This window comes from Carcharodon carcharias, chromosome 2, assembly GCF_017639515.1.
Source record: "Carcharodon carcharias isolate sCarCar2 chromosome 2, sCarCar2.pri, whole genome shotgun sequence".
NCBI classification, from domain to species: Eukaryota; Metazoa; Chordata; class Chondrichthyes; order Lamniformes; family Lamnidae; genus Carcharodon; species Carcharodon carcharias.
This window is the reverse complement of record NC_054468.1, coordinates 124,045,471-124,057,513: the sequence shown is the minus strand read 5'-3', so window position 1 is coordinate 124,057,513 and position 12,043 is coordinate 124,045,471. Positions and strand designations below refer to the sequence as shown.

The following is a 12,043-nucleotide window of genomic DNA, read 5'->3' as shown; positions in this document are numbered from 1 at the left end:
TTCTTTTGACAATTTTCTTAAATCTGTGCCCCCTTGTTCTCAATCTTTCCAAAGTATTCCCTCTGTATTCTGTCCGGACATCTCATGATTTTAATGCCTCGATCAAATCTCTTCTCAACCTTCTCTTCTCCAATGAAAGCAGCCCCAACTTCTCTAGTCTATCTACGTAACTGGAGTTTCTCATCCCTGGAACTATTCTCATGAATCTTTCTGCACTCTCTCTAATGCCTTCACATCCTTCCTAAAGTGCAATGCCCAGAACTGAATGCAACATTCCAGTTGAAGCTGAACCAGAATGCTGTACAAGTTCAACATTACCTCCTCGCTTTTTTACTCATAAGCTCTTATTAATAGAGCCTAGGATACTGTGTGCTTTGTTAACCACACTCTCAACATGTTCTGCTACCTTGAATGACTTATGCACATATACACCCAGGTCCACTGCTCCTGCACCCCCTTTAGAATTGTACCCTTTATTTTTTGTTGTCTCTTCTCATTCTTCCTACCTAAATGAATCACTTCACACTTCTCTGCATTGAATTTCATCTGCCACGTCCACCCATACTATCAATCTTTCTGTGTCCTGAAGTTCTACATTATCCTTCTTACAGTTCACAGTACTTCCAAGTTTTGTATCATCTGCAAATTTTGAAATTGTACCCTGTAAACCAAAGCCTAGGTCATTAACATATATCAGTAAAATCATGGATCCCAACGTCAATGCCTGGGAACTCCACTACAAACCTTCATTCAGCCTGAAAAAAGATCCATTAACCACTACACTCTGTTTCCTGTCACTCAGCCAATTTCATATCCATGTTGTTACTGCCCTTTTTTATTCCATGCTCTCTAACTTTGCTTGCAAGTCTGTTGTACGGCACTTTATCAAATGCCAAGATATTGTTTTCATTATGAATCCACTCAATTCTTTCACAAGAACATAAATAGGAGCAGTAGACCATACGGACCTTCGAGCCTTCTCCACCATTCAAAGTGATCTTGGCCGATTTTCTGCCTCAACTCCACTTTCCTGCTTTCTCCCCATGTCCCTCGAGTCCCCGGGAGACCAAAATTCTGTCTATCCCAGCTTTAAATATATTCAGCGATGGAGCATCCACAATTCTAATTCCAAAGACACTCAACCCTCCAGAGTGAAGAAATTTCTCCAATCTCAGTTCTGAATGATTGGCCCCTTATTCTGAGACTGTGTGCTCCCATGTTTTAGATTTCCTAGCCAGCAGAAACAACCTCAGTGTCTACCCTCTCAAGCCCCTTTTCAGAATCTTGTATGTTTCAATGAGATCACTTCTCATTCTTCTAAACTCCAGAGCACAGACCCAATTTGCCTTAGGACAAGTTTCATCCCAGGAACCAATCTACAATGCATTTTTTTCTACAGATTTGATAAAGGTTTTCAAAACCATGAAGGGTTTTGATAGAGTGAATAATGAGCAACTGTTTCCAGTGGCCGATGGATCAGTGGGAGGACACTGATTCAAGGTGATTGGCAAAACAGCCAGAGGCAACATGAGGAAATAAGTTAGATGGTGAGTTATTGGGATCTGAAATGCATTGTCTGCAAGGGTGCTGGAAACAATTTCAGTAGTAACTTTCAAAAGAGACTTGGATAAATACTTGAAGGGAAAAAAATTACAGGGCTATGGGGAAAGAGCAGGGTAGTGGGATTACTTGGATAGCTCTTTCAAAAAGCCAACACAGGCACAATGGGCTGAATGGCCTCTTTCTATGCTGTATCATTCTATGATTCAAAAGCACAAGCTACCATGAGAGGTTGGGTGAGGCTGGAAAATTAGTTATGTTTGAATTTTTGGAAATATATGGCTAGTGATCTCACTGCATAGCTCCAATTTGACAAATGATCATATCTGTCACTTGTCATCTCACTGGAGTCAGGAAGAGACAAATGATACTCAGTCTAACTTGTGATAGTGCCACAGTAGTTTAAAATGCTTTGTGCCCTAATCTGATAGCATGGATAATGAATCATTCACTTCTTGTTCACATGACCATGTACTCAAATCTCAAGCTGGTCTGTAACTCCAGCTGTCTTGCCCCTGATGAGAATGCTTTCTCAGTTCTTGACAAAGCTGCTGAATTGGTGGCTTGCCAAATTTAAATATTTTACCTCTAAAGTAAAGATGAGGCTTCCTTTCCCTCGCTCCAGGCCTTGTATTAATGAAGACAAATTGTTTACTGGATAAAAGGTCACATAATGTACATCTGATAATGTACTGCTCATGTATGTCTGTGTTTGTCAGCTAAACACTAAAGTTGTGCGACTGCCATCAGTGCAGAATATTATAAGATTTGTTCATTTCTCTGATGCCATACAGTTGGTAAATATAGCCTTTGCAATGGATATATGCTGACTCTAGGACTTAAATCCTGACTTGTATCTACCTGTGAATTTTAACATCCTTTTATATGTAGGCTGCTTGCTAAGCTTCTGTGCTAACCTGCTTTTGCAATTACTATTCAAGAGCCTTTGCTTCAGTGATGGAGCCGGCACATTTAGTCTGATTGCCTTGTGTATGAAAACCGATGTGAAGCGCAGCAACAGCACTGCTGTCTAAAGCAGCAATATAAAGGGCTAATGACTCGTTGTTATTAGCTACTGTTTATTCTGCCCTTGATCGACCACTACTGAGAGGATTGTGTTTTGTTTAGCTTGCTGACAAATGTCAATCTTCCCGAGACAACTAAAGTTCCAAGGACAGAAATCAAAGTCACATTTGTGACCAGCTCTGTTTGCTGTCATTATTGCTGCCTGCACATTAGAGTCCACTCTCCAATCTAAACTGAGTCTGCAGCACAGGAGCCAAGATTATCACAAAATCATTTCATATAAAAGTGTTCCTGAAGTGGAGAATATAACACCATTTTGCTACCATGTGTCAAGTTTGGTGTTAAGATTCTAGATTGTATTGAGAATGTGGACCTTGAGATGAAACTACAAATGATGGCTTTTAAGTAGAATTGTTTGTTGCAAATTTACTGGTCAAACTTAACATAACGAAAGTCTCTGATGTTTCTAGTTTGGCACTTTTGTTGTATCTGTTTTCATTTTGTTATGCAACTGTTGATGATCGAGCTATTGGATTCCAATGCAGACCAAGAAGCCACAGCTAATTAATATATGCAAAATGATTAGCTTTAATTTTCTAAATGTTCGGCACTTCTGCAGTTTAAATTAACCTGTTATAAAACAATTGCTATTTAAACATTACCCTGCTTTTGTAGACCCCACACTTATTCAATATAGTTGCTAAATTGTTAGGAGATCAGGATAAACGGAATAGGAAACAAGGTTAAATATTTGTACTAGAGCGAAAGTAACCAATACTGAGGCCTGGTTATAACCACGTGCCAGTTTTCATCGGACGAGTGTTGAAAGCCGTTCAAATGCTCCCGTTGCAGGAAGGAGGGAGGCGGTGGCATAGTGGTACTGTCACAGGACTAGTGATCCAGAGACCCAGGGTATTGCTTGGCAGTTGGAATTTGAATTCAATAAAAATCGGGCAGCAATAACTACAAACTGTTGTCAATTGTCGTAAAAACCCATCTGGTTCACTAATGTCCTTTAGGGAAGGAAATCTGCCATCCTTACCTGGCCTGGCCTACAGTGACTCCAGATCCGCAGTAATGTGATTGACTTTTAAATACCTTCTGAAATGGCCTAGCAAGCCACTCAGTTGTATCAAACCACTAAGAAGTCAATAAAAAGGAATGAAATGGGATGGACCACCTGGCATCGACCCAGGCATCAGAAACAACAACGGCAAACCCATTCCTGTGTATATTATCTACAAGATGCACTGCAGGAACTCACCAAGGCTTCTTCGACAGCACCTTCCAAACACACAATCACTACCATCTAGAAGGACAAAAACAGCAGATACATGGGAACATCACCACCTGGAAGTGCCTTCACTGCTGCCCACATCCCATAAATGATTTTTTTTCTTAAAAACACCAGGATTTTAATCTCAGGCACATCCCGGCCAACTTCACATCTCTTTGAGAATGTGAGCGATGGGAATTAGCATGTCAAGAGACCATTCACCAAGCACGGTTAACTGGGGAAAGATGGTGATCAGCTGGTGGGAACTCTCGGGCTTGATCAATATCAGGGGCTGGGGGCAGGGTCTCTGGGGAAGTTTGGGTGGGGTGGGCAATGGGTATGGGTGGGGTGGGCAAGGGGTATGGGAGGGGAGAAGAGTCTTTGCACCCTCAAGGGCTGGGGCGGGGTCCACTGGGGTGTGGGTTTGCACCTTCAGGGGTTGGGGCAGCTGTGTAGGTTTGCACTATCAAGGGCTGGGGACTGGGGGCAGGGTCCTCAGGTGGTGGGTTTGCACCATCAGGAGCTAGGGGCTAGATCCTTGGGGTGGTGGGCAGGGTTGCCTGGAGGGATGGTGTGTGGGTTTGCACATTCGGGCTGGAGACAGGGTCTTCTGGGGGAGTTGGGTTTGCACCATAAGGGGATGAAGGCAGAGTCCTCAGTTTTGTAATATGCCTTTTAAGGGATTGCAGCATGACATCATTCGAAAGTAAGTACATCATGCGATCCTGTTTTAGTTTAGTTTCACTTTTGCTTTTAATCAGAGTACACACTGACAACTCTTCAATCTTTATACCCATGCATATGTGTTCCCATGTGCCTAGTCTCAATATGGACCTAATCCCTTATGAGTGATTGAAGCCTTTATATTTTTTTAATTCATTCATGGGATGTGGGCTTCACTGGCAAGACCAGCATTTATTATCTATCCCTAATTTCCCTTGAGAAGGTGGTGGTGAGCTGCTTTCTTGAACTGCTGCAGTCCCTGTGGTGTAGGTACCCTTTCAATGTTGTTAGGGAGGGAGTTCCAGGATTTTGACCCAGTGACAGTGAAGGAATGGTGATATATTTCCAAGACAGGATGGTGTGTGGCTTGGCGGAGAACTTCCAGGTGGTGGTATTCCCATGTATCTGTTGCCCTGTCCTCCTAGATGGTAGCGATTGTGAGTTTGAATGGTGCAATCTAAGGAGCCTTGGTGAGTGGAAAAAAAACATGGTGAGCAAGATGATCCTTTGTGGTGATTGGACAGCACATCGAGAGGACCAACACTGGGTTAGCTTAGTCGGGAAAGTCAAGTGACCAGGGTGTGAGCCTCATCAATAATGAGAGAGGGAGAGTCAAACAAACTAAACCAAGAAAGAATCATCATGAAAATCAGACCAGAGAATGTTGTTAGTATAATGGGCAGAACTTTGGAAAACTGAGTGAAAGCAGCTACAATGACACTCATCCCAGGTATTATAGGAGAAGGAAGGTGAAAGGGATGGTGTCAAAATATTCACAAAATTCTCCAGTTTGAATTGGGATGCAGTTGGCCTAAATTCAAAATGTTTAAGCAGTGTACAGAGCTGTGGTTTATTGATTCAGGTGCATCTGATTAAGACAAACAAGCCATAAAAGTTCACCTAGCAATTGTGAATGAAGGTCTACAGCGGCTGAACATGTCAGTATTAAAAGCAGAACAGCTAAGGGATCCCCAAAAGATATGGGCTATGTTGGAAGACCAATTCAGCATCAGGTTAAATTTCCGTATTCATCAACCAGAGTTCACGCCATTTCGACAACAGCGTACAGATGCAGAGAAAAGGGTACGTGCTGTGACATCCACTCCCATGGCAGTATTCCAGAAAGATCTGGTGATAAGCCCAAAATGTATAGCATCAAAGAGCTACTCGAGGATTGTGGATGTTCCGTTAGTCTATGGATGTGGAGATATGGTGGAAGAAGCCATCACAGACCATGATCAGAATCTAGAGAGAGCTTGCTAGATGAACCTGAACCTGAATAAAAAGAAACTGCAACTGAAGATGACCGAAGTACATAGGTCATGGACTCTCTGCGAAAGGAGTTTGCCCTGATAAGATGAGAGCTGTAGCAGGGTATGGAGCAACCAACAGATATGAAGGCGGTGCAATGATTTGTTGGATTTGTGAACTACCTAGCAAAGTTCATGCCCAATTTGCATCAGTGTGAACCTCTATGCAAACCCACTGCGAAGGACATTCAATGGTATTGGGGCTATAGAATGAGCAGCTTTCACTCGCATCAAACAACTAGTAATGACAACATCAGTGTTGAAGCACTGCAATGTTAATGATGTGGTCACACTGCAGTGTGATGCCAGTGAGAAAGAACTTGCAGCAACCCTCATACAGCAAAGACAACCAGTTGCGTTTGCATCCAGAATGTTAACGCAAACTCAACAACACTACACACAGATTGAGAAACTAGTGCCTGGTTATTGTCGTCACTTGTGAGCATTTTAATCAGTAGCTGTTGGGGAGACAAAGTGATGGTAGAGTCTGACCACATGCCACTTGAAGCATCTTTCTCAAACCATTTGCAGAGATATCATTTAGAAGTGAAGTATAAGCAGAGGAAACAGATGTACATCACCAGCATGCTGTCAAGTGCTACACTCACTTTGAAGAAAGTTGCCGATACTGATGTGAAATCTTTCAGATTCAATGAGAAGCAACATGTCCTGGAAGTCATCAATCCAGCAGAGACATTGCATCTGACAATCAAGCATCTTGCTCAGATCAGGCAAACTACTCAACAAGATACAAGTTTCCAAGTGCTGCAGGAAGTAGTGATGAAAGGATGGCCAGAAACCATCAAGTACACACCTATTGTTATAAGAGAGTATTAGGCATACAGGGATAAAGTGATTGCCCAAGGTGGCATCTTGTACAAAAGAACTAGAGTCACCATCCCGAAGGAGATGAGAAATGCTGAAGCACATTCATGCAAGTCATCAAAGAATTGAGTCTAGTCTGAGGAAGGCAAGAGAAGTGCTCTACTGGCCAAACTTGAGCAAGGAGATCAAGGACCATTTCAGCCAAGTGCAGTGCTTGTAATGAACATCAAGCTAAAGGGCTATTCATGGCAAGTTGAGAAAACATGCAAGAGGATGATACAATTGAGGTTACAATCAGATCAGCTATGAGCGTATTGAATGGCGGAGCAGGCTCGTGGGGCTAATTCCTAATTTGTATATCAAATGAGAGCCATGAAGAGAGAGGAAATAGACTGAGAAATCACATGGACAGAAATACGTAGAGAGAATCTTGAAAATTAGATGCATACAGAGAGTCGCTAACGAGAGAAACAGCAGAGAGGGACGGTCAGCATTTTGAGAATGGAGAGGCCATTCTGTTTTTTGGTCATCATGTCCTAGGAGATGAACAAGTTAAAAACATGTTAGCACCATATTGCATCAGTAGCAGCAATGGTCCTATGGTCGCATTGTTTTTAATCCTAGGATCTTGCCATGTGACTCAAACAATATAACTTCTGTGCAATATTATTAATAGCCCTGTGAGCAATTTAAGCAACCTTGATTTTTAAAGAAAAACATAAATGAGCCCATAGGTGAGTTTAATTATAGCAGAAGGCAGCTTGTTCATGGAGATCTGCAAAGACTGATTCGACTGTTGGTTGCCTAAGTGCTAATTACAGCCATGAACAAAATGAGTTCAGGTTTAATTTGATATTGTTTTGTTTGTAACACTTCCGGTAACATTCTTACGTTATAATATTGTTTAATGATCACATAAGGCACAAAAATAATAGACAGGGGCCAAAATGTAGCTTCTCAATTTTACTCTAAACATGAAGTTTCCTAGTTTCAACATAGTGTTTAGTCAAATTTCTCATGTACTGATTTTACTTAAAATGTATTTAAAAAAAAGCCATTTAGCCCAACTGCCCTCTGTTGGCCTATCTTCTTTTTGTTGACCTTGTGCCACACTTTCCTATTTCTTTTTCAGTTCATTTTTCCTCTTCGATTTCCTAATTTTTTTCTTAAACCCCTATCTTAAGCTAATAATGTACCATTTATTATCTTCTCCTTTGTGTTTGCCTTTTTCTTTAGATTCAGTTTTACACTTGTCTGTCTTTGTTTAACCACAGCTAGTTAGCTTACTCTTTTTGTCCTGGTTCTGCAATCTCTACAGGTGTGGTGGTGGTAAGGTTGTTACATTACATCTCTGTCAGTGGATCTGCTACGGGCTCACCTGGTGTTTACCTGCATGATGACATCAATTGGCAGTATTGACATCTCATTTATAAAATGGTGTAGCCTTCAACAGAGTGACAGTTTGATTAAAAACTGGTTGGGCTTGTATGAAAAAGTAAGTGGCAAAAAATCATTTAAATAAAATCTCTTTTTATTTGAGTTTGAAGAATTTTTTTTTATTTGGCTTAGGAATCGGAATTTCTCTGCTTGGAGTTGGATGAGACCAAAGTGAATCAACTCCTGAAAAAACTAACAGAAATTGAAGAAAGCATCGGTACACTAAGTTACACCAACTGACGTCGATGGAGATAATGAAAGTGGACCAGATGATGGTGCCAATAACCAACATGCCCACTAAATACCCCAATGAATTATGGAATATATGCATTATCTGCATTGGTTGTAAAGTGCATTTCTGAATTTACTTAGGACAACCTTTTATCTACACACCGACCCAAAACTAACATTGTGTGCCTTACTAATTCTTTCCTTGCCATCTGTTATTTTTGTAGTAAATTGTGTTCAGAATACAGCTTTTAATTTGATTTTTTTTACCTAAATCCTTTAGTTGTTTAGAATGTTAGTTTGCATTCAGCTCAAGTTGGAAATGTAATTTTCTTTCCCTTGCCTATTGCGAAGAGGCTGAAGTGAAATTAGCTTGGACAGCCTCAACCCATTTCTTTGTGAAGCCTTGCAGACAGAATTAACATTAATTGGATAGTTTTACTCAGACTACAATGGTTTGAGGGATAGTACACTGGGATTAATGTTGGGGCAGTATTGATTGTGTTAACTGGCCCAAGCTGTGGCCAAACTAGAGATGCTGGATGTTTAGTCAAGTCTAAAGCTCACTTTTCTCCCTCGCCTCCACAAATGCAGTATTGTAGGTTGATGACTTACATGAGGCTGTACTTGGAGTTGTGGTATTACTGATACAAAAATACAAGACATCCTTCATTACAGCGGCACAGTCATGAAGGAAAGTTGTTTCACTGTGAAGATATATAATTTTCATGGTTTTCTTGTGGGGATTTTTCCAAAAATAAAGTTCAATACCCCTGTGTTTATATTATTTCAATTACTCTGTTATGGATATGATCTGAATAAATGCATGGAAATTACGATAATTTAATTGTATTACTTATCACTGACCAACTTAAATAACCATTTCATAATTGAGTTAATAATCTACAATTTTATGGTATTTAACTTTAAACTGTCATTTAATATAGAGTTGTAAAGGCCAGAAGATTCCAGCTTGAATATGGAATCGAGTAGAATTAATAAAACTTGACAATTCCTTTTCCACCTAACCTTGCCTGCTACGTAGTTCTCTTGAATTTAGTTACAAGCCAAAAGCTTTCAGAAAATTGCTCACGTGTTTATTCCTTGATGGATGGAAGGGATTTGTTATAATCTCAAGTGCGTAGATTAAAATGATAGCTATTTGGAGACCTAATGATCTGATATTTGTATTTATGAAGAAGTCATTTAACTGAATAAAAGTACTGTATCTCATCACGACTACAGAGCATTTACTGTTTAGATTTATTTTGGAAGTGCCTACGAAAAGTAGCGAAAATGAGCTTATTGGGGATCCTGACTTTTCCTTTCTCAGATTCTGTCAAATCTGTTTTTGTCAGCCCAAATTCTGCACTGTATGCACAAAGGTTGTTCAAAGCTGCATTTCCCCGCAGTCACTGTTGCATGATAATCCGTATTAACTTCAAAATAATATTGTTACAGATATTTATTTTCACACAAATTAGATTCTTCCATAGTTGCTTGCATTGGAGGATGTAACTGAGAATTTCTCAAAAGCAGAAAATGAAGTAAGTCACTGTGTGCAGCTGCTGTGTAAGGTCGAGAGGACAAGTAAACAAGGATTAACAGTTTCTACCTTACCTTTCACTTTTAGGATTGGAAAAAATCTTTCATAATTTTTACAGGAATTACCTAATTTAAGAGGTACTGTGGATTTTGAGACGACATGTTGCTGGGGCTTTGTAGCTTACAGTTTAGAGATTCACTAAATGCACAATTTTTTATACTTTAGATGATGTCACTATTAATGCCATATTATTAAAATTTAGAATAATTAAGCTGTTCCAACGGTTCAGTGAGTTTATCCAGTGAACAGTTCGTTGAGCCTTTACATCAGGAGAATCCCAGATTTTGATTCCTATCTGTCCAGGCTGCCCTGAGTCAGCTGATAAGGCAAGAGTGAGGGAAATCACAATTGGTCCCACTTCCCAGTTTGGGAACAGTCAGCCAGGGGTGCTCCTTTTGATCAGTGTTTTGTAGCTGTCAAGGAAGGACAAGCTCAGGCTTTGTTGTGGTATCCTACGATTAAATATTCTGCCGACCGGTTTTTGTCAAGGCTTTAACAGGGAAAGTAATTCCCTTCCAAATCTCCTTCACTAAAAAGGGACCAGAAAAGTTTGATATGGTGCTGAGTTCTACTTCAACCAACAAAGGTCTTCCTGAAATATTAACCTGTTTTTACCCTATAGATGTCGATCAATCTTGTCAGCATTTTAAGTTTTTATTTCAGATTTTAAGTTTTTCTTTTTGCTTTTTGTTCCATTTTTTAAGAGAGACTGAAAAATGAAATTTCCACAGAAGTCAGGTTTATGAGCCTTCCTTTAATACCTTTTGTGTTCCCAAGGCTGATAACTGATCTTAACCTTAACTAAAGAAGTTTGTTAATCATCCAATAGCAGTCCTCTGGTGTGAGGTGAAATTAGCTATTAAGAAGTGCTGTTTTTTACTTATTCTTTCATGGGAGGTGGGTGATGTTGACTAGGCTAGCATTGATTGCCCATCCCACAATGGCTTTGCTTTCAGTTGCTGTGGAGTGATCATTTTTAGATTTACGTACCAAATTGTTTTCACAGGAAGGTACCAATTTGTTTGGTTATTTAGCCAGAGCAGCTGAGGAAGAAAATAAAATACTCTTTAATAATTTCACAAACTCCAAAAGTACAGGGACTGTATCTGAAGATCATTAGTGTTACCCTGATAACACAAAATGAATGAGTCATGTATGGGGGAATTATTTGTCAGTTAATCTAACCTTCATAGGTGCTTGATATCAGTTTACAGAATTTTGTTTTCTCATTGAAAAAGTACAGACCACAGGGTGGTCAGTCTAACTTTAAACGCAATGGATCACGCCTCACAAATCTTCTGGAATTCTTTGAGGAGGTAACAAAAAAATGTGTCCATTGGATTAAAATGTAGTAATTTATTGTCAGAAGGCATTTGCTAAATGACATGTATGACTTTCTGGACTTTTGGAAGTAATAGTAAATCCTGTCCTCTATTGATTGACAACTACACACTTTCTAAACCTATCTTTCAAATCTTTGTTCAGAAATAAATCTAACTGCCTGTTGAACCTTGTAATGAAAAAAAAAAATCATGAATAATCTGTTGCACAAATCTTTTACCCTTAATGCAAGAAAACCTTTCACCTGACTTTCCTTCTTGACCCTAAATTACCAATTTTTAACTTGTGGACCCTGGTATTTGAACCTTCTACCAAACTGAATCAATTTGTCAATTCTCATCACAATTGCATTTGGGTTGTATTCTTTCCTAAGCCATCACTTACACTGAAAGACTTCTAGTAGACGTCATTGGATATGGTTCTAAGGCAGGAGTTCTAATTTAATTATTCTTTATCTTTGATGCTGAATTTATTTACTGGTATTTTTGACCATTATTTGTCATTGAGTGTCACACCTCTGCACCTCAGCAGCACTAAAATTGGTCGCACAGTTCCAGGAGGAATTCTCGGTTTCTTGATGAAATGTTATTTCTCTTGTTCATTAAATAATTTCTATTTTTGATATGGGAGGGTTGGTTTATTTTAAGACGTTAAAGCGGATTTCCTACTTTCAATCAAAGTTGAAATATTTCATGATGCATCAGTTTATTT

General features: G+C 39.6%; 1 protein-coding gene across 2 annotated transcripts in view; it reads left to right on the top strand.

Annotated features, from left to right (window-relative positions):
- The window catches only part of commd1 (copper metabolism (Murr1) domain containing 1), a 118,197-nt gene extending 108,579 nt beyond the window's left edge, over positions 1 to 9,618 (top strand). For both annotated transcript variants that reach the window (XM_041214257.1, XM_041214265.1), the window contains exon 3: positions 8,290 to 9,618. In XM_041214257.1, coding sequence (XP_041070191.1) covers positions 8,290 to 8,397 — 108 coding nt within the window. In that variant the 3' untranslated portion in view covers positions 8,398 to 9,618. The remainder of the gene's footprint in view (positions 1 to 8,289) is intronic.
- The last annotated feature ends 2,425 nt before the right edge of the window (positions 9,619 to 12,043 follow it).